General features: G+C 44.6%; 1 protein-coding gene across 1 annotated transcript; it reads right to left on the bottom strand.

The window, feature by feature from the left end:
- Positions 1-2,208: 2,208 nt before the first annotated feature.
- On the bottom strand, positions 2,209-23,585 carry mylipa (myosin regulatory light chain interacting protein a). Its single transcript, XM_062989404.1, has 7 exons — positions 23,394-23,585; positions 22,264-22,454; positions 9,210-9,395; positions 5,981-6,178; positions 4,823-4,987; positions 3,590-3,986; positions 2,209-3,210 (listed from the first exon to the last, which is right to left on the bottom strand). The coding sequence occupies exons 1-7, from the start codon at positions 23,478-23,480 to the stop codon at positions 3,028-3,030; spliced, it is 1,407 nt and encodes a 468-aa protein (XP_062845474.1). The 5' UTR covers positions 23,481-23,585; the 3' UTR covers positions 2,209-3,027.
- Between the last annotated feature and the right edge of the window lie 266 nt (positions 23,586-23,851).

Here is a 23,851-nt window from a genome sequence, read left to right as displayed (position 1 = left end):
GATTAAAATAAAATGTATACAGAAAAGTGCGTTTATTAGTTTTTACTTATATATAAATATGCAATAAATTTAAAAGCGGTCAGTTTTGGACTGTATTGATGCATTAAATCAGCAGGGGGCGCCAAAGACCTGAAAATAAACTTTAAGCTTCACCCAGCAGCAGATCAGCTGAATAAAATACAAATATTTACAGCGTGCTGCACTAAATGAGCTTATATTTATACGTACGCACATAAACACGACGATATAAAGCTCGATTGACTGTTGACAGTATAATCATGTTCCATATGCTGTTAAACACCTTGTAGGTGAAGGTAATTTTACATAACGCTGATCTTACTGTAATGTTTAATCCAGTGAAGACTTTAGATAAGAGCCTGGAGGAAAGTCTTTTGGGGCTCCACAAAATTAATAAACAAACTCTTATTTTTAACGTTTGTAAATCATTTAACTCCAGGTTAAAGTTCTACAGTGCTAAAACGAATGGCTGCATGTTTGTCTAATTCTTAACGCCATGTTAGCTGTTATGGCTGTAATCATGGTTAGCTAATAGATTCAATCTTTTAACATCAAAGTCGTGGGTCGATTTGCTCTCTTACCTTCAGCTTATGCTGGTTTGTTTGTTTGTTTAGTAGGATTTTACACTTTGGTTACATTAAAGACAGAAACGGTAGTTACTCATTACACAAGATTCATCAGTTCACACAGTCGTGGACAATTTAGCGTATTTAATTCACCTCACTTGCACGTCTTTGGACTGTGGGAGGAGACCCACACAGACACGAGGAGAACGTGCAAACTTCACACAGAAAGGACCCAGACTGCCCCACCTGGGGATCGAACCCAGGACCTTCTTGCTCCGAGCCACCATCTCGCACCTATGGTGTTAAATGCAAGTGCTTCCAATAATTTAAGCAGATTTTGGGGAGGTACTGAGTTGAAAATCCCCTTGTAGCTGTTTGTATGCTAGTATTTTGTCCTGATGTTGATCTGTTGGCATGAATAGAGTACGTGATTGACAGAAGTTAATCCACAGAGGGGGCAAGTGGGGGCCTGGTTAATTTAATATCTCCAATTCACCTCACCTGCATGTTTTTGGACTGTGGGAGGAAACTGGAGCACTCAGAGTAAACCCATGCAGACATTAGGAGAACATGCAAACTCCAAACAGGTAGGACCGCCCCACCTGGGGATCTAAGCCAGGACCTTCTTGCTGTGAGGCGACAGTGCTACCCGCTTAGCCATTGTGCCACCCGCTTATGCTGGTTAGTGATTGTATAACTATGGGGGTGTAGAGTTATACAGCGTTTTAAGTGCAAGTGCTTCCAAGAATTTAAGCAGGTGAAGATTTCCTTGTAGCTGTTCGTATGGTAGTTTTTGTTCTGATGATGTTGATCTGTTGGCATGTACGACGGCGTATTAGGGCCACTTTAAAGAAAAATCTTTTTTTAAGTTCGATTTTGAGAATAAAGTCGTATAAGTTTCAATTTCGAGATTAAAGTGGAAATATTCTGCCCATAGCCGGCTTCTTGTGTTAAAATGAGGGATGTTCATGATGTGGTAAAGTTATTCTCTCGTATCAGTTTCACAAATAAAGAAATCCTCGATCTCCTGCACATCAGCACCAGTTACAATACAAACAACCACCCAAAAATAATAATCGCGGCTTATTGGATAACCACAGTAACATTGGAGGCTGCCCTCAGCTCGTGTGCCGATCCAGGTACTGAGACCGGTGCTTCTCTGAACTGACAAGCCTACGATGGTCGTACACTCTTTGGCCATAATATTTTGACTTAATTCTCTAAATCAAAACTTTAAAATATTTTTGCCATCGTAGGCATGAATAGAGGACATGTTTGACAGAAGTTGATCCACAGAGGGGGTTATAGTAGGGGCCTGGTCTCTTTTTAGCAAGTAGGCATGGGTGAGTTTGGTGTGTCCTGTGTGGCATCTTGTGTAGATACTTTGCTCCCATCATTTTTTGGGGGATAATGAGCTGTATCTGTTTTTTTATGGTATGGTGGATCTTGTAGAGTTTGTTGGCGCTATGCGCTTGCATTTCCCATTCTTTTCGCCAAACTGCTATGGCGTACGCTTTAATAATTGGTCTGAGATGCCGGGGCATTGTTGGATCGGGGATGTTACAGCTTGGTTTGGGCAGCATAATACACACCAGTCAACGAAAGAATAAACACGAAGAGTCCGTTTTAATTTTACTCACAACTTTATTCACACTTCCTTCAAAGAAATATAAAAAGATTCTACATGTACAGATCGTAGTTTTTGCTTCAAACAAACAGAAACAAAACCTACTGTGTACAAAGTGGAAAAATAATCCCTCGTACTGACCCGAATCAGCCGTACAGAAAATACATTCCTCTTCATTTATTTATTTATCGACAAGAGTCTGTGCAAAGAAAGGACGCATAACCAACACACTGTGTTACTGCTACAATTAAGGTCTCAAAGCCTTAAACTTCTGGGTAAAGTGACGCTGTACATCAATATATATTTATATCTATAGAAATCCGTTACGCTTCTAAAACCTTCATCCCTTCGTGGCTCGGCTGAGCTTCCGGGGGACGTCGGTGGAATGGAGCGGGCGCCGATATCAATATAAAAATTCACATCAAGGCTTTTAGTCGGGCTGATTTCATCGGTCTGGAGTGTTAGTAGCTTCAGCATCAGTTTGGACACGTAAAATAAATACTGCACTCGATTCCACTGCAAAAATTAATACAATCAAGTGGAAGTCCTATAATAATAACAATAATAAAATTAAATAAGAGAACAATGCAACAAAACAAACGTCTAAAATACAATAAGAAACAATAAATTGCATCAGTGCGGTTTAGAAAGACCGAAAATAAAGAATAAAAGTTGTTTCAGATCAACTGATACGCTTCATGTAAGATGATAAAGATAAAAGTCTCTTCATTGGTGGATTAAAACCAGATCAGATCAGAGACTCGGAATAAATAATAATAATAAAAAATAAACGCGGCGGACGATCAGCAGGTGGGTTCACGCCTGGCAGAGCTTGTCGTTGCTGGAGTAGACGGCGTTAGTGCAGGTATGTGTCGCCATGGAGCGGTGGATGGGTGCTGGACTGGCACTGCCAGCCAGGGTCAGGTTGAGCAGACTGGAGCAGGTGGGCAGGTAGATGTGCTGGACGCGCTCCACGTCCGATCGGCAAACTGGACACGACTGCGAAGACAAAAACACACGACGTTAATATCGCTGGTTAATGTGCGCTGGTACCAAGTGTGGGTGACATGGTGGAACAGTGACCTAGAAGAGCCTAGGTTTGAATCCCCAGCTGGCAGCCAGGGTTCTTTCTGTGTGGATTTTGCATGTTCTCTCTGTGGCAAAGGGTTTCCTCCGGACGCTCCGGTTTCCTCACACAGTCCAAGGACACGTAGTCTGGTCAGTTCTTAGCAGCTTCAGTTAGCCCAAGTGTGTGTGTGCCCTGAGATAGACCGGTAACCTATCCGGGCAACCGTCCCACCGTGACCCTGACCAGGATAAAGCGGCGCTATAACGGTACCAGTGAATAAATAGTTGTCCAAGTGAGTTCATGTCTTACCTGGAGCTGCGTGGCACAGTTCTGGCAGCACACGGTGTGCCCGCAGGGGCAGAAGGTGGCGTCGATCTCCTCCTCGCAGCACACCATGCACAGGAACGCCTCCCGGAGCTTCTGCAGCTTCTCCTGCAGCGCCCGGCTCTGCTGGCACCCGCCGCACTCCGGCTCCCTGCTCGAGCAGGACGAGGGGGACCGAGCCCCGGGCCGGGACATCAGGTCCACCACCCCGGAGTTGTAGAGGGCGCGCCGGGCGTGGTCGTACACCTCCTTGGACGTGCGGCGGATGTCGAAGACGTACTTCTTGCCCAGGTCGACGTTCTCGTTGAGGAAGAGCGAGGCCAGGTGACCCTTGAAGTCGCGGCTGTACTGCATCATGACCGCGTTCGTCACCGTGTCGCATCTGAAAGGAGGGTTCGGATCAGGGTGAGCCAAAAGTATTTAGACACACTTCCTAATCATTGAGTATAGGCATTTCAGCAACACACACTGCACAGTGAGGTCCGTAAAGACCTGGTTTGGTCTGGAGGAACCCGGACCTCAACCGTATCAGATATTTTTGGGATTATTTGGAACATCACAAGTGATGGATGTAAAGCCTGGACACCAGAAAGCTGCTGAAAATCTCACTGTGGAAGATGATCACCACTGAGCGAGTGTACGAGATGGCCAGAATAGAAAAGGTGCTACTGGATGAATTTGTGGACGACCAACAGTAAGCTATGAGGTCGAACTATCATGGTCGTTCACTACAGACGGTACGAGACAGAGGGCATCTGAGAAAGCCGACCCAACACACACCCCCTTACGATGAAAACGCCAATTAATCTAAAGATATAATTTAGTACTTGGGCTTTAGTACTTAAAACAAATTAGCTAAGGAACTTTAGGGGGTCTTGAGGGGTTGATTAGTTTTAGCGCCGTACCGACACACTGGGGTCATTTATACGGCGGTAGTCAAGTTGCTTCTTCACTTTGTATCATTTAAAACGAATTATAAAAGATGTTTTAGATTTTAATATGTTAAAAAATTTATTATTTTCCCTGGTGTTGTAGATTTAAGCACATTTAGTGTCTCGTTTTCATTGTCTCGAGTTTAGTGTTTTGCAGTCTATCAGTATGTGTTTAATTGTTAGTCTCTCTTTACATCGATGTCTTGAGGGGTGCAGATTAGTTTAAAACGCTCATCATATAGAAATAGCTGCTGTTATTTCCGTGTACGTATGTCGTTTAACTCACCTGTAGAAAGCGTGCGTTTCGGTAATGGCCCGGTACAGTCCGCTCGCCGCTCTGTTACTGATCAGCTTAAAGAACTGCACCACACTGTCGTTACTCTCCTTCATCACGGTCAGGTACACGCTCTTCCCCGACTGGGTGGCGATCTGGATTAACGGGTAAGAAATCCTACAGAGACAAAAAAATAAATAATAAACCATCATTAGATCAGGTCAGTGAAGGTCATCCTGGTGATGGAGCTCACATTATGCTGAGTAATACATGCGACTTCTGCCAACATCAACAAGGTACTTCTAATATGCCAGTTTGAGTCTCTGTATTCACACTGGCATCTTAATTGGCACACTAGAAACAAATCACGACTGAATCATTTCTCTGTTGTGTACGTCATCCCTGAAGCGAAGCGGGTTAAGGGCCTTGCTCAAGGGTCCAACAGTGGCTTTGTGGTTCACGTGGACTAATAATCCTGATGGATGCGAGTGTAATAATGAGCACAGCGTGTTTACACATCTCACACACTGAACTTCAAACCCTCACACAATAAAAGATGCTGGGATTATATAACGTTATATCAAGTTTATTTATTTGGAACACGACGCCGGAGCTTATGAGGAGCGTTACGCAACGTTACGACTGTTTTGTTCGACTTGTAAAGTCATAAAGCTCTTAAATCAGGTCACGAGATCCAAAATCCATCAAAACAAAGCTAGAAAACATCTGAGTCTCTGGTCTGGACCTGAATTTAAACCGTTTGTTTACATAATATTGGTTTAAGTACAAGTACAAACACACATGAATCCTTGGAGGACCGCCCTACATATTTATCCACAGGCCATCGCTGTACAGGTGACCAGTGACATCTACTAAACTGTGTCCGGTCATTTATTAGGATTTCTGTGGACTGGTGTAACATTTTTTGGATGGATTAAGGTTAAGCAGATAAACAGGTCTAGTTAATGTTTGATTCAGATCTTGCCAAATTCGACATTCCTGTAGGTGCGTTAATCTATTTTCCACTCGGAAGGTCAACAGAACGTGGAATATCTGACCAGACGTGTCCAGACAGCGTGACTTTCATTACACACATTCCTACACGATTCGTTTTCTCGACGGGATGAACAAATAAACGCGGCGACGTTTCCGTGCGTGGCGTTCCCGTACCTGCTGACGATGCTGAAGTCGTCCCGGCAGATGGCGATGCCGTCGGGCCCCACGCCTATCGCCAGCCTCAGGCCCTCGGCGTCCCGCGCCCAGTGCCACTCCACGCCGTAATGCTCCAGAGACGCCACCAGCTGCAGCGCCTGGTACTCCACCGTGCCCTGGCTCAGCCCCTTCAAGGCCTTGTGACGGTCGACGATGCTGCGGGGACACAGGAGAGAGACGCGGCCTCGTGAGAATATGGTGATTATTATCATTATTATTATTTATTTAATTCCTTTCAAACGGGCACTCGGGTGGCGAGGCGGTCTCATGTGCCAGCCTACGACCACAGCGATCTCGAGCTTGAATCCTAGCGGTGCTATTAACTGGTCATGCCTAGGGAAGGACGGTCGAGAGGTCCACTGTACAATCCTGACCCCTGCTCTCGAGTCTAGTGAGTGCCTGGAGTCTCTATACGCTATACGGCGCTTTGTGAGACTCAGCTGGTATCTGCATGCCCTACTTGGCCAGTTCAGGGTGGTACACACAGTAAGAGCATTGCGATAGGAGAATGGACATAAAGGAATAGAACGGGCACAAAAAAAACCTTTCAAACACCCAAAAATACGAGCGATGTGGCATCACTGTGGTAAAACTGGGAGGTTTGTGTGTACCTAAACGCCGCCGCCCGCTTGTTTGAGAGCTGGCACGGTGGCAAAGCCGCTAAACAGAGCGGTGTTTGGATGGACATGACCTCCGACCCCACACAAACACACTTGCTTTGTTTGGCTCGTCCCCAACAGCCACCGTTCAAACAGGATTCAGCCTCGGCAGAGACGCTACCCCCTGCGTATCCTTCCACCACTCAATACGCCACCTCGATCGGCGGTACGGACTCGAACGTACGGCCCCTGCAACCACCCCAGAAAGGGGCAGAATTTCTAGTTTGATGAGGCACAATTGCGGATTCTCACTTCTCATAAGCGCTAGCAGGAAAAGGGAAGTTAGGATCGCTTCCTAGTCTCCAAATATTTACAAATATCTAGAGCTGAAGTGAAACGTTGACATTCACTTGTGCGGAAGGTTCGCCCACATTTACATTACATTTACATTTTTTTGCATTTAGCAGACGCTCTTATCCAGAGCGACTTACAGAAGTGCTTCCATAGTGAACATTTCATTTCTCAAGTTTTAGTAAACAACAGTCGAAGAACACAAATCTGCTGAAACCTGTTAGAACCAAAGTGGTGTTTTTTTTTGTTTTTTTTTTGGAAATGGAAAAAAAAGTTAAGTCAGCTTAAGTACTTAGTAAAGAGGTGATGAAGGTTTTTAATCGTTTTTTTAAAGACAGCAAAAGACTCAGATGTTCAGACAGACAGATGAAGTTCATTCCACCATTTGGGTGCTAGAACAGAGAAGAGCCTTGATGCCTGTCTAACTTTAGTCCTGGGTGGAGGATCAAGTCGAGCGAGACTAGTGGCTCGGAGGTTGCGCGGTACAGAGCGGGTTTGATTAGACCACGAAGGTAGCTTGGGGCTGCTCCATTTTTGGCTTTGTAGGCGAGCATCAGTGTTTTAAACTGAATGCGTGCAGCTACAGAAAGCCAGTGAAGAGAACGCAGCAGTGGGGTGATGAGGCAGCAGTGGGGTGATGATGTGGCAGCAGTGGGGTGATGTGGCAGTGTTTGGGCTGGTTAAAAACCAGACGGGCAGCTGCATTCTGAATGAGCTGTAAGGGTTTAATAGTGGATATGGGAGCTCCTGCCAGGAGGGGGTTGCAGTAGTCGAACCGTGAGATTACAAGTGATTGGACCAGAATCTGAGTAGCTTCCCTGGAGAGAAATGGTCGAATCTTCCTGATGTTGTACAGGAGGAACCGGCACCATCTCGCCCACGGTCGTGTTCCAAACCCAACAGGACTTAGGGAACCAAGTGCTGCCCACTTTCTGTTTTTTTTGTACCGTAACGTAACCACAGAAGATTTTGGCACCCATGGTACGAAGTTAATTGACATTATAGGAGTTAAGTTCAGCTGTAAGTCTGTATCTTATCAGAAAAAAAACACACACAAGTCTCATACTGCTGGAACAAGTCAATTTCCCCAAGCGGATCAATAAAGTCTAATCTTATCTTAACAAACTTTAATGCCCGTGTGTTTGTGAAACTTCAGAGCAAAACTGAACGTGTTCCAATTATCCAGTCACACATAAAGGACAGTATCCAGAGACTGCGACGACCTACGATTTATTTATTTATTTGTTTATTTTATGCCATGCTTACACCATGCTTATATTCACAGAATCCTCGTCAAGTGCTGTTCTTATGTTGTTCTTTAAACGCTCTATATTTTATACCACATTCATTTTGGCTTGGTCGTATACACTGACCAGGCATAACATTATGACCACTGAACCACTGACAGGTGAAGTGAATAACACTGATTATCTCTTCATCACAGCACCTGTTAGTGGGGGGGATATATTAGGCAGCAAGTGAACATTTTATCCTCAAAGTTGTTGTTAGAAGCAGTCCAAAACTGCAGCTCTTGTGGGGTGCTCCCAGTCTGCAGTGGTCATTATGTATCAGAAGAGGTAAACCGGCGACAGGATCATGGGCGGCCAAGGCTCAGTGATGCACGTGGGGAGTGAAGGCCAACAGACGAGCTCCTGTAGCTCAAATTGCTGAAGAAGTTCATGCTGGTTGTGATAGAAAGGCATCAGAATACACAGTGCATCACAGCACAACACAATATTAGGAAGGTGGTCATAATGTTATGCCTAATCTGTGTATTTCTGAGATTGCCGTTCCTGTGAGTTGTTAGTACTGAAGTATTTAGATTTGGCATCTACGTGAATTTTCAGTTCCCCTAGAGGAGCCGAGGAACGGGAAGTCAAACTATCCCGTCTACCGATATGCGTTTGTTGTAATTCCTGTTCTACACTTGTGCTGTCTTCAAGTGCTCGTCAAAAGCTGACAATGAGCTTGTCGGACATCCTATTTAATGTGACCTTTCGGCTAAAACAGCAGCTGGTCTTCTGAGAAGGTTTCCACAGGACTTAAGCGTGGATGTGTATGGGAATTTGTGCCCAGTCACTCAATTAGTGTTACAGTTCATTCCAGAGCTGCTGAGTGGGGTTGGGGTCAGGAGATCTTGCTTTGGGAAACAGTCAACATGAATGGGCCTTCCCTAAACTGTTCCTGCACGGCTGAAGCACACGAATTCGAGAGTAGCATCTGCGAATCAGCCGTACCTGTTGACCGTGTCCTGGTCGGGGTCCGTGCCGCACAGCTCCGTGTACCAGTACTTGGCCGTGTTCTGGTTGTAGTCGCCGAACTCCGCCTGCGCCAGCAGGGCGCTCAGCTCCTCGGCCTGTTCGGAGCACATGCGCAGGTGCCCGCGGTGCAGGTCCTCCTTCACGTGCATGAAGAACAGGTGCCTGGTGAGAAGGGAACACACACATACGATTATAGGGAGACCCCGAGAGCCGGACGGAATCAGAGCCCACGGGGTCGCAGGTTCAAGCCCCACCACCACCAGGTTGCCACTGTTGGACCCCTGAGCAAGGCTGTTAACATTCAATTGCTCTAAGTGTATTCAATCTTTGGTTAAAATAAACAAAAGTATGCAGACACTACTTCTAATTATCATTTCCAGACCTTTTAGTTATTAATAGGTGTATGTTTGTTCAACAGTTTAGGGAAGACCCTTCCTTCTTCTAGTATGAGGTCAATAAACAACGTTCTATTATGACAGTTTGAGTATGAGTTTTCTGGGGGGGGGGGGGGGGGGGCAGTACAGGGTCACGTTTGGCCCCCAGACTGAACCAACAAGTCTGGCATTACAATACAGATGCAGTTAGAAACATGGGGAGAAAATGCATGTGGTAGTAATCATAAGGTTGCAGGTTCAAGCCCCACCACCACCAGGTTGCCACAGTTGGACCCTTGAGCAAGGCTCTCGACCTTCAATTGCTCAAATTGTATTCAGTCACCTTAAATAAAAGCATCCGCTGAATGCTGCACATGGAAAGGAACAAAAGTATGCGGACACTACTTCTAAACAGTTTAGGGAAGACCCTTCCTTCCAGTATGAGGTCAATAAACAACGTTCTATTCATGACAGGGTTTATCACAAGCCAAAAAAAAAAGGGTCACAGATTTGCTAATAATTACATTTTAACTTGTACACGAACACCCCCTTGTGGAGGCTTTACGTTAAACCTTGTAAGCCACAGTGGGACCAGATTACCTGCATTATTATTACTTAAGTAAAGTAAGTTTTGTGTTTTGTTTTGATGAGTTTGACGTGTTTTGATGTGTTTCCTGGGTGGCTGTAAAAACCATGGACAAAAACGTGGGTTATCGGACCACTAGAGTTCCTCCAATATTTTGAGCATATGAACTTTGAGAAGCCTGGCGGATTGCGTACACGCTTCAGTATTTCAGATTAGAGGAACCAGCTCCTCCACAAACCACAATCCTAATATCGCTGGTACGAAAACAGAAGTTGAGAAAGTTTTGCACCACCAGGGTGAAACATTCATCGTTCCTGATGCCTGAAATGTTGAAGACGTTGCTCTGTGGGACAAAGTTGAACAGACACGTGTCCCACGACCCTACACACGCTTCTCTATACACTTTAACCTTCGTGCTGTATCTTTATCTGGTGGAACAGTGGAATCTGAAGCAGACAGGCTGCCGTTCTGCCCTCTATTCATGACCCCGCCAGGTCACTGCCGTGTGATAAGACGTTACTATCGGGCTGAAAGCTTTAAAGCAGACACGAAGCAGATAGCGCCAGCTCGCAGCGCGGGCGCCGACTGGAACATGAGAGTAACAATCAAGACCGGAGTTTAATACCATATATTTAGAATAAGACCAAATATGGTAAAGCCGGTCTAATTCGAAGGAATTCCAGTTGGGTTGGGGTCAGGCCACTGATCACCTCCAAGATGAACTGGAATGCCCATTTCCAGCCAAGTCTTCTCGCCCATTATTTTGGAACCCGAGACACTTGGCTCGGTCGCTAATGAGCTCACGTCTCTTTAGATCATGTGACCACCTCTTTAATTCTGTGAACACAACATCCGAACCTCAGCACCCCAGGGGATCGCCCCTACGTCCGTCCTCTCCCAGGCTTCAGACTCGCACCTACTTTCATTTAAAAATAAACACAAAAACGAGCATCAGTTCACCGTGCATCTGCGAGAGCCGCGTCTGGATAAATATTGACCCTGGCCGAAAAAGGAAACGCGCCGAATAATGGGGACGGGACGACAGAGGGCCGGGACGAAAACAAAGCGGAGATCACACGCCGCTGACACGGGCGCGGAACAATAAACAGCCAGACAAAGGCGTGTGAGTAAGCGCTAACTTCCCCGCGGCGAAACCACGTGATGAAGCTACCTGAGAACAGAAACAAAGGCGGGTGAGGTTACTGTCGGTCACAGGGCCGCTCTATCGCAATAATAATAATAATAATAATAATCGCAGAACGCCAACTTCACCTCATCTGATTTGGTTTTATGATGTTCCAGTTAAGTACCAACAGTCAGACGTGTGTGATTTTGCCAGACGTGTGGTTTCCATCACACCCATAATCCCAGATTCTTCTCTGTACTTGGTACGACGTGCTTGTTTTTCGAATCTGAAACCAAAAGTTTTTCCAACAATGGCTGCAGCGGGGAGGGTGTGAGGGGGTTACTATCGGTCACAGGCTGCAACCCGAGATGAGAACCTGAGCGAGAGCCGCAGGTTCGGTCACGTGCAGACCTGCCGACCTTGAAAAAAAAAGTCCAGTCCACCGCCGCCCGCCCACCACTTAGATCTCACTCAAGTTTTATTATCAAAACAGCTTTACAACAGTGTTGCGGTCATTATAACAACAACAGATTAACTGTAGAACACAGTTCCTTCTTTATACTGTTTCTGCTTTCTGCTTTCTGCTTGTTGCTTCACATGGGCTGTGTGTAAGCAACATTGAAATGTAGCCCAATGCTTTGCTTTCCTTAGTTACTCCATAAGCATATACTTTGTAAATCATTACTTTTGGACAGTTACTGCAACCACACCACACACCAGACATTGCATTGAAAATAAACTATAGTACAAGAGGTATAGCCCATGGAAACTCATTCCACCTGAGAATTTTCTCAGAAATGAAAGTAAACTGAAGACATTCTTTGTAAATAAATAAATAAATAAATAAAAATATTAAAATTGTAAGAGAACAGGGAAACGTGATGGTTACAATTGCAACACATTGAATAGATGAACCTTGTAACCTTGACGAGTGGTTAACAATACCATCGGGTTAATATTGGGCTAGCTCATCATCTTCATTTTACCTTTTCAATGTGATCGGCTCAACGGGCGAAAGGGGATTACCATTTGAACAACATATTTTACATCATTGATAAAATCTGATAAAAACCTCATGAACGGTTTGTAGCTTGTTATGACTACTGCGCCTGTGCACAACTCCACAGCGAGGGGGGTTCGCCACTAGCACGCTGACCCCCCTCCGCTCTCGGCACAAGCAGCAAGCCGGTTGGCTCTTTTTGTTTGATGCATGATTCGCGTTGTGAGAAATCCCATTCATACTGCAGTCAGTGGCGGGTCTCAGACTGAAGCGCGAGGCGGGGCGGGGCGGGGCAGGGCGGTTGGGTGAAAATGAAGCGCTCCGATTGGATGAAAGCACTCCGCTTACGCACAGATCTCTGTGGCTCAGCGGCGGAATCAACTTTAGTGACAACCTGGTGACGACTTGACTGAAACTGGCGAAATGCGAGATCGAACGATATGCGTACTTTAGTACATGGAATCGTACAAGCGTACTAGGAGGTCAAAATGCGTGCCCGTTACGCAAAATGCGTACATGTTGGCAGGTCTGCACGTGTCGTTATTCCAAACCAGGTGGATCATCGATGGAAATCCGAGTTGTAATACCAGTCTCTGTGTTCACAATTTATTCAGTCATTCTGGTCTGAAATGAAGCATATACATCACTGCCTGGACTACTGGGTGCTGGACAGGGTCCCAGACCAACAGGCAATACACTAGAACTCATAAGCAATCTGTATTCTACACAATAATTTTCATTTCTAAATTCTACGCTGGACTATTAATTTAGTCATGTTATTTATTTATTTATTTATTTATTTACATTTGATCTTATTTGGATTTAACGTGCATGGTGTTCAGCTCACATTTGTGCCACCGATGACATGCTTAACATTTTCATTGTCATTTATGGCTGCATTTGTCATATGAACTACACACTAACAGGATTTCTTCGGCCTGTGGTGCTAATCGGAAGCCTCTGGTATAGAAAAGATTAAAACAAATCGTCAGGACGTTTAGCTCCTCCGGTTTCACCGTGGTTTGGAGCTCACCGTGTTGCTCAGCTCAGCGCGAGACATTTCAAACAATGGCGGCCTACACGGCGCGGGGTTACTATCGGTCACGGGCTGTAACCCGAGGCGAAGCACGCGACCGAGCCGGCGCTGCTCGTTCCGTCCTGCTAATCCCACACTCGACGGGATTCGTCTGCTTTATAAACGTTCATACCAATACCTTTAAATCTGGGATTTATAAATAAATAAGAGCTAAATCGGGAGACGCTCGTGTCGTGTTTGTCGTCCTGAGAGCTGAAACAATCACGGCTGACGGCGGGAGGCGGCGAGCGAGCGAGGGGTTACTGTCGGTCACCGGCCACCATTTGATAATATAATGAGCAGCGCTGGTGTGGTCAGTAATGTGGACGCTGCTTTGTTCTTTCCTCTAACCTTCGTTTATACATTTTTATTTAGTATAAAAAATTGAAATAAATGGGTTTTTAAAACTATACATTATTATTTAGTCTGTGATGTTCGATTCCAACGTCTCAGAGCGTCCCAATGTTCTTAAATTGATTTATTTATTTGGGTTTAATATTTAATATTTAAGAATATTTAAATAAGTGATCTTAGCGTTGACCACGCTGGTTAAAACCACGCCGTCCCGAGAGCAGAAACGATGACGGATACGACTGCGAGGGGTTACTGTCGGTCACCGGCTGCAATTAAACAACACCGAACGAGCATCGCCGGCTTTATCAGGCTAATCACATTGTTATCTCGGGCAGCTGTACAGAACAGTTGGCACCGTTTGCTTCACGTAACTGGTACATACTGGTACGTACAGGAACCTGAAGAGAACCAGTAAGTGCTCACTCACTGTTTATTACTGCGCCACAATAAACCTACAAACCTACAAAAGGACGCGACCGACGGACCCTAATAAACACGGACGGGAGCGGAATCAGGACTAACTATTGTTTTCTGGAGGTCCGTTTGCCGAAAACGTCTTCCTGACGGCAGAAACGGTGCTGGCTTACTGCGAGTTAGGGGTCACCAGCGGCCACAAGCTACGATTTTAGTCGCATTTAATTTAAATCTGCTTGTTTTTGCGGTTTTCTCTTATTATGCCAGTTCAAAGCGTCCAATCTGATGCCATTCTTAGGGACAGAGGTAGTCTAATGACTAAAGCTTTGGGAAATCACTCAGTAGCACAAAGCTTGTGGGTTCGAATCCTGGCTCAAAGACCCAACGTAGGCTATAGGTAGTAAAAAATATATTTCTATGCCATGACCAGAGAGCTACAGTATGCATACTAGCTTATTTTATACCGTCAGTCTATAAAATGCAACCTCAGGCCCCCACTGGGCTCACTGATGCCCCCCTAGTGGGTCACGGCCCCCTGGTTGAATACATATGCCTATAATTAACCACCATCAGTCAGTATTGGCTTTTTATTTTGGTTCCTCAAGGATTTCTCGAGTTCTGAGCGTTTGATTAGACGAGCAGTCCTGATTCGGGTCTCCTGACCAGACATCCAGAACCGACAGGCCACCTTGTGTTGGTCCCACGTCCCCGGCAGCTGGAGACCCGTTTCGTATGCAAATAAATGGGGGAGGAAAGACAACGAGGGTGAGGATTCCTACACCGTTTAACTAGTCAAACACACACACACAGTAAATCCACACGTCTGATATTAACCCAGTTCACTGTAAATCACCACAGCCGTGTAAATCACCAGTGCACAACAAGGTTTACTTTGGAGCAAAACGACAAGTGAGCCAATGGGAGCGCTCGCCGCCTCAGCTCAAAACAAAAGCGCCTTCAGAGCGCGTCAAACCAGACAAACCCGGGACGCACAGGCAGGGTTACTATCAGTCAACGACCTATAGTAAACCCTGCTGCTGCTGCTGCTGCTTCTGCTTCCACCCACCCACACACACATTTAGCGCTCATTTACACAAAGAGAGACACAAACACCACACACACACACACACAGATGGAAAAATTACTATTCAACATGAAACAAAAAGCATTCTTAATCACACACAAATCATCATCAGGCTTCGTATCAAAGTGAACAAGACAAAAGTACCGATTATTTTAATGTCTGTTTTTATTCTTTATTTATGGATTTTTAGCTACATTAAAGCAGAGCAGCTCTTCATTTTTTTCCTTTATTTTCAGCTTCAGTTATTTGCATTTAATAAGAAAAGTGTTCAGTAGAAGTATTTGCTTTGTCTTCCGTGCTATACCAGCATCTACGGGTACATTCATATCATCTACTTTATAATATTTATGGTCATTATTTATTAATTTACTTATCAGGTAAATACTGCTTACACAAGATTCATCAGATCAAGTTTAATATCAAACAGTCAGTTATGGACAATCTTGTATCTCACACAGACACGGGGAGAACATGCAAACCCCACACAGAAAGGACCCAGACCGCCCCACCTGGGGGTCGAACCCAGGAGCTTCTTGCTGTGAGGCGACAGTGCCACCCACTGAGCCACCGTGCCGCCCCGATTTATTAATTTAACCTCCAAATAAATAAATAAATAAATAGTTCCATAAGTCATATTTTCCGCCTAGGTTAGATTCAAGACAGGACTAGTTACAGGACAAGTTACCCATGATTAATCAGTTTAGGTTTAACGTCAAACCTCGTCACCTCGTAGATTGTGAGAGGAAACCCACACAGGCATGGGGAGAACATGCAAACTCCACACACCACCTGGGAATCAAACCCAGGACCATTTCACTGTGGGACAACAGTGCTACCCACCAAGCCACGAGTAACTCTCATGTGCAATAAACACTAGAATTCTCTTTGGTGGTATTTTAACAGTGTTTATTATGGTTTCTGTGCTTTAATGACTTGATTTAATTAATTTATTTGAAGTTTATTTGAACTTTATTATCGGCTAGTAAGTTTCCTTCAAAGCTTGAATCATTCTCCCCTCTCTTCTAAATAACCTATATTTTTAAAGTTGTACTTACATTGCTTATATTTCACATTTATAACATTAATCTCTCCTCCTGAGCTTGTAAACATTATAATACTGATAATCTTTATTCATGTAGCACTTCAGCGCTTTAGAATAAAAACCTCACACATCATTTACATTCCCATGATGCCACCGGTGGGTGCACGAAAAACAGGAATGAATTTGTGCCGCCTTCAAGCCGATATTAACGAAACGTTTCCTCATCAACCCCCCACCGCTCCCCGCTCAGCAGCACGCCTGAACCGGGAGAACGAGCGCGGCGGAGGTTACTACAGGTCACAGGTTCTAACACCGTACAGATGTGGTGCACCTTTATTTTGGTTAATGCTGGAGTCACCGTACACTGTATTCTACCCCGGGCAGGACGTGGTGTGCAGCTCTGTAAGTAGCTAAGCTAATAAGGGCAGATTAAAGGACTGTTAAAGCCCTGATTATCATTATCCAGATTAAAAGGTGGGTGAGGAACTGTAGGCTTTAAAACCCTGTTTACCAAACTGTTCTGACACATAATAACCCCGTCCATCAGCCAGAACACCGAGCTAAAGCGACGCAGAGGCGTTTTGCATACTTGGAGCAGACTGCAGGTGATTTGCATGTAGGTGAACGTGGAAGTGTGCGTCAACAGCTTTAGGAGACGAGCTAACTCCAGCGTTATTAACTTGTGTGTGTGTGCGTGTGAATTAATGATTTATTAATTATGATTTTAACGTCATGTTTTACTGTTTACATTCACGACAGGACGGGGAGTTACTGCTTACACAAAATTCATCAGTTCACAACACAGTCATGGACAATTTTCTACCTCCAGTTCACCTCATTTGCACGTCTTTGGACTGTGGGAGGAAACCGGAGCTCCTGGAGGAAACCCACACAGACATGTGGAGAACATGCAAACTCCACACAGTCAGGACCTAGACCGCTCCACCTGGGAATCAGTGCTACCCACCGAGCCAGAATTAATGACTAAAACCAGCTAAAAATGTTCCTGATCTGAATTGTAACCGTGCAAACTAAACAAAACGTATTTTTATAGATGCTGATGTTTTAAAGCATTTAAAACAATACAAATTAGATCTGTGGAGTCAGATCTTATCTCAAGAGTTTGGTAAGACATGAGTTGAGTTTCTCCAGACTTTGAGTGGAACAAATTGTATTTATTTATTTAGATGTTTTACACAGTGGTTATTCATGGCAGGAAAGTTAGACAATTCTCATATTTCAGTTTTATAAGCTGATCTTTGTTTTGATCCAAATGGGTCACGTCCCAGTGTTTAACTGGAGCACCAGCAATGCTATAGTTATCTCACATGCAGCACACAGGTTGTGGGTTCGAAGCATAGCTGGACGTCCACTTGGTCCTGCATAAACATAAAATAAGACCTCCGACAGTCATAACTCTGAAGCTGAAGCTCACATGGCTCTGCTGACCATAACGGCATGTCGTTATTAAGTTTATTATTTATTATCTTTATTTTTTGAGTCAATTTTATACTTTCATTATTATTTTTAAAGCTGCAGGGAAGTTCTTGTATTGTTTTGTGTAAGGGTTTCCATTCCAGTTCCAGGTACATGTAGTTGTTTACCAGTTTTACGACCATCAGGTCGTTTAGTGTGTGTTTACTCTGGTACTAAACATGAGGAAAAAACACAAAAAGGTACAGAATCAAACAGTAAGCCTATTTCAAGTTATTATAAAGTGAAACGGCTCAAGTTTTACAAATCCTTGGTGCATATCATAGCCAATTACTGCAAAGACTTTCACTGGACGTCTTCTCGTTGGATCGCAGAGATAGAAAGCCCAGCTCCAAATACATTGTGCTCATGTCTCCCCACCCCCAAAACAAACCAGCAGCTGTACTGGATAACGCCAAATGGTGGTCGAGCAGTTGCTGGGTGAGCGTATGGTTTTTAGCTCTGGGTTAAGTTAATATTTCTGCTGACTCAAGCGTAAAAAACCAAACAGTGGATCTATTTTCAGACCAGGAGTCATTAATGAACGGACGTGGTTCCGTGCTTCCGTGCAGCGCGTATTGACCCTTACGTAAGCACAGATAATTCCTGACGTCTCAGCGCAGGCTGATTAAGCGAGTGTAAAGGCGAGTAAGTGAAAGGGGGGATGGAAGGCTGGTGAAAGGTTGATAACACCACATGCTGTGTGCTTTCCTTCAGCCCGATATAGAATCCACACATCTGCTCACAACAGACCATACGGATGCAGCGGCCTCACACGCTGTACCGACGCCATGGCACGACGATACAACAACGTCCATCGCGTTCCCTTTTATCTCTATTTCGTCTGCAAAGACACCAAATCAGGAATTTCCCCAGAGTCGATTCAAGTCTGTACGCATTTTTAATCATGCAGGAAAATGAATCATAAGGGAAGTTCCAATCAGATTCGATAGCAAGCAGGACCAGACCTGATAAGTTACCTTATTTTTTAAACTTGGAACAATTAATACAATGAATCTGTCGTACAAAAACAAGGAATAAAAAACCTCCTCTCTGTTGGGGTTCGGGCGCCTATATGCACAATGATGAACTCTCTGTGCGCGATACAGATCTCCACATGAACCCACCTCACACAGGAGAACAGAAGCAGTCGTTTACTGTTAAGTGTCGGAGGGGGCGTGTGTTAGTCACGGCTCTCTTCAAACAGGAGTGGAGGTAAAATACATTCAGGTAATTGGATATGACTAAATTTGGGACAACATGACCTTAGGAAACAGTTTTTATATTCATAACAAATCAATAATGATTTTGCTCGCAGCATTTAAGGACCAAAAACACTTAAAGCTGTAAGATGACCGTCCAAACTTTGTGCACAGTTACATTATTTTTTTTACTGGGATCAATTAATACAAGGAATTTAGAAACCTCTTTTCCGTTGGGGTTTGGGCGTGTAAATGCACAACGATCGGCTCGTTCCTCATAATTAATCAGCCAGTAGGGGTCATACTTGCAGCAATGGTGTCTCATGGCTCTCTGTGCACGATACGGGTCTCCATTCAAACCCAGGTCGGTTACTGAGCACTTGTCGGAGGAGGATTGCGTTAGCCACGGCTCTCCTCGGGCAAAAGTGGAGGTGAAACACTGTCAGGTAATTGGATATGACTACAATTGGGACAACAACAGAACCAAAAACACTCAAAGCTAAAATATTAACCTCGAAACTTGTTCAAACATGCCCACAAAATAAAGCCCGATCAAAAACAAACCTAAAAAATGAGGCGTGATGTTCATTTCCACGTCCTACAGTTCTAACTTCAGTACTTTTTAATTACACGCCCGTTTCATTTTACTGAAACTGCTCCGACACGAACGCTGACTCAGCTCTGATCTAATCATCGCTCTTCTGCTGTTTGTGGTTGACGCAACGCCCTCCAGCCCGAGAGAAGTAGGGCAAAGAAGAGAGCACGAATATCATTAAAACGCGAGTCTCAGCTGTGCACCCCCCCACTCCCCCGGGGCTCGGCGGTCCTGTCTGAGCCTGGACAATGAGGTTCTTTCACTGCCGTCCAGCAGGAGCAGAATCAGAAACCCCCGACCACACACAGGAAACGATCTGTATTCTGACAGAATACATCACTTCCTCTCTGTGCTGGATCACCGCGTGGTTCCGCTCTTTATTAAAGATACCGGGTGCTGATCGAGGACGTGGGACAGAAATGAACCATCCTGATAGATCTCAGATTCATCTCAATCTGGATCCGGTCGTATTGCAGTGATGTTATATTCAGCAACGCCGAGGGTGGAGATGGGAACAGTCCCACAGCTCGGAGCTAATTACAGCCCAGACGATGTTTAATAAGTGCTCCACGTCTGGCCGTCTGACCACCTGAAGGACGGCGTGTCTAAGCTTGGGTTCTGTAGTATTTTAAGACCTCTGGGTGTTGGAGAACGTTCACGATCACGATGTGCACAAATGGGAAAGTTCAAACGTGCACCATAAAATTCTCTGGAGCTGCTAGTGAGGCTTAATATCTTCCAAAATTAAATAAACATCTTCAGTGTAAGATTTTTACACAATTTAAAGTTTCAGCATCAGGAACATTTCCAGAAGTCTGAGCCTTTGCAGGAGGAACTTTCTTACGTTCAAAAGTAGTCACAGTAGAATTACTCATGCAGGCCATTTCTACTGCACCAGAACAAGGTAATCACACTGTACCAAGCTGTCAATTCTACACTCTACACGGCTCTCTGTGCGCGATACGGATCTCCATACAAAGCCACCTTGTGCAGGTGAACAGAAGCGGTCGGATCATTTATAGGAGTGCGGCATCAGAACACATCAACACGTCCTCCGATCTCTTAGCCAAAATCTCGTGACGGACCAGAACTTCCACCTGATAGATTCCAGCCCCTCTAAACACAGCATTAAGTAAATGGCATTGATTTAAATGTAAATAAGCAATTTAAAACAATGTATTAATCTAAAAACGTTACAAAAAGAGCTGGGAAATTAATACTATCAGGCGGTCGGACGTCTGGATGGATGTGACCGGCTGATGTCTAAGAGAGGGAGGGTGCACTTGTTAGTTCGCTTTCAGTACAGGTCCCAAGCCCGAAAAATACACAGTAGTGTTGCGTCAAGACTGGTATGTGGACCAGATCCACTGAGGCAACCCCTAAACATATACGGGAGTAGCCAAAAAAATTACAAATATACAATAAGCTGATTTTACAGGTTAATTGTGATATCTGCAGCAGGAATCGTGCTATGTTTGTGTTATTGGTCTTGTATTACACATACAAGACAATGACTTATATTAATTTGGGTGAAGGTTTGTTTTAATGTTGGTCAAATGTCAGATTTTACAAATAAGGATTTCTAAGCCAAACTGTAGAATTAATAATAAACATAATAATAATAATAATAATAGGATTAAAATAGCCAAACAATGCCAAAGAGCAACAGAAGCTCATAGCGAAGTGCGAGCGGCTGACGGCGGAGGAGAATAAAAGGCGAAGGGAGGAGGTTCGGATCGCATTTCCATGCGCCTCCTCCTCCAGCGCTCTGCACATCGCTGCACAATGACCTATAGTTACCCTGAGCGAGCGAGCGAGGTTACTACAGGACATTCCACCCCCCCCCCCTCCCTCCCGAAAAGCAGAGCTCTGTTGCTGCGCTGCAGGGAGTCGAACACGCCAAAGATCAAGAGTAGAGACCTACGGCGAGATCCTCCAGGATGTGAATATTTCATCAAATAAACATGAAGCGGATCTGCAAGATTCGAGACCTGATCAGAGGACACGGGGGGTGGAGGGGGTTTACGTTCTCTTTCTGCCACCGCATGTACTTCCGCTTGACATGGCAACAACCGCACGTTCTGATGTTCGTTTCACAGAAGAACAAAAGAGAGCAGATCTACATGAAATGTGGCATTCATACCAGCATAGGTTCACGGATTAAACTCTAACAAACACCAAACCCTTTAAATCCCACCATTAATAAGATCTGATGCACATAAAACGATCTAGCTCATCTATGCTACGTTTGACGCCATCTGAATTTCATTTTTCATCATCCTGGTCAGGGTAGCAAGACAGAAACACCCTGGACTGGGCACTAATCCATCCCCGCACAGACAGCCAATCAAATCTGTTTAGTTACCGGCCGGCTGATAGCACAGCTCCGATTCAAACCCAAACGTCAGTGGCGGGGGGGGGGGGGGCGAACATTAAATCAAATCTAAAAATAAGAAACTAATTTTAAATCCGGGCTAATACAGGAACCTGAGGGCGGAAGCCTGCAAACTGTTCTGGTGTGACCTTTCCATCGAGGTGCTGCGGCACAGGGTTACACCAGGACACGGCGAGTACGTTTCTAATTTTATAGCAGATACCCGTTACTAATCAGATCCACACCCCCCTTTTACCCTGCCCCCTCATCACAACTAGTTCTGGACGTGATGCCCATGGTTTACTCTCGGAGAAGACTGTGATGAACCTACCTGGTTTGCTCCTGCAGGATCAGATGGGGCTCCACGAAGAACTTGACCCTCAGTCGGAGCCTGCAGGGGGTCACGTTATCCACCTGCTGCGAGATTCGGTTCCTCAGGTTCAGCCAAAGGTTCTCTCCTTTGCTGCCGGAGAACTGAAGCCCAAAGTAATCCACCTCGATGATGCCCAGCTTTCGACAAACCTGCGAGAATAACAAGTCGAATGAACTAAACGGTCAAAAGTCATCGGACACCAGACTAGGAGCATGTCGGACAACCCATTCTGAATCCATACGCGTTTACATTCTTCTGTAATGGCTTGCTAAAATAATTAGGTGCACACACTCATAGTAGACGTTCCGTCTCATCCCAAATATCTTTATGGACTTTGCTTTGTGCACACGGGCATGTTGATGCCGGAACAGGCATAGCTCCTTAAAGAACCACTGAAGAACCCTGGTTTATGTTTTGAATGTGTGGTATCATTAGTAAAACAAAACTTTAAAGATCTTAGTAATAATGACCACCTATAGAAATCAATTTAAAGAGCAAAGAACAAGAACATCTTATGAATCAGAAATGTTCTTTCTAGAGCTTCGACTACTCAAAGAACCCTTGAAAAACCCATTTCTCAAACACTCTTGAGAAGTGTATGCAGTAACCCACATTTTAATAAGTAACATGTCTTAAGAAAGCTATTTTAAAGTCAACTCGAGGTTTAAAGCAGCTTTAGGAGCAAGAATCAAAAACCTTTTTACATGTAGGGGTGGATCCATCTGTAAAGAACCATGAGGAACCCAGTGTTTGTAGGTTTAGCAAGCTGTGGATCATGAATGCCAATGTCATTTAATTGCATTATGTACTGTGTGGTGAATGGCTTCCAGGCATGAAAACACATCATACTAAGCATTAAAAACATGCATGATTTGTACTCAGGTTTGGGTTCCAACCATGCCATGATGTCAACAATGCCCAAACTCTCTGATGTTTTGGTGCTCTTGAGGACAATAAAACACGCTGTGAACATCACACTGACATTATAACACAGCATAATGACACACTGCACATATTTTAATCATTTTAAGATGGTATAACGTGTGTATAAGCTGACAAACAGCAAACAAAAGGTGTGAAGAGCTCACCTTGATCAGACAGTCCTCTCCATTCGCCTTCGCATCGACTTCCACCTCCATCACCACCGAGTCCGGCCGCGTTACATGGCACAACATTTTAAACCAATTGATTCCGTCTCTGGTCTAATTAATAAAATAGATTAAACGACCCTGCCTGCCTTTCTGTGTCCAAACAGACCTACATTGAACCCTCGTTCACTACCTATGAACCTCCATTGATTCTGTCACTCGTTCTAAACTAGAGCTGTGAGCCACAGGCCGCTTTATATATGAGTCAGAGCCAGGCTCCGCCCCTTTGATGACGTTGATGGGGTAATTTGCATATAATTTGCATACGGTACAGAACAAAGCGTGTGGAAGAGTAATAATAAATAAAGTTTGTGCACCCTGGTTAAACACTAACAATATAATCAACTATAAATAATAAACGTGTGTCCAAATGTTATTAAATTTTATTCTGTAAGGTT

Source organism: Trichomycterus rosablanca, chromosome 2 (assembly GCF_030014385.1).
Source record: "Trichomycterus rosablanca isolate fTriRos1 chromosome 2, fTriRos1.hap1, whole genome shotgun sequence".
NCBI classification, from domain to species: domain Eukaryota; kingdom Metazoa; phylum Chordata; class Actinopteri; order Siluriformes; family Trichomycteridae; genus Trichomycterus; species Trichomycterus rosablanca.
This window is presented reverse-complemented; position numbering and strand designations above follow the sequence as displayed.

Excerpts from the sequence above, each read along its gene's own strand:
- mylipa (XM_062989404.1), bottom strand. The coding sequence starts at position 23,480 with ATGTTGTGCCATGTAACGCGGCCGGACTCGGTGGTGATGGAGGTGGAA. Across the intron at positions 6,179-9,209 it reads GACCAGGACACGGTCAACAG|CATCGTCGACCGTCACAAGG; the intron begins GTACGGCTGATT and ends GTGTCCCCGCAG. Across the intron at positions 3,211-3,589 it reads ACTGTGCCACGCAGCTCCAG|TCGTGTCCAGTTTGCCGATC; the intron begins GTAAGACATGAA and ends TTGTCTTCGCAG.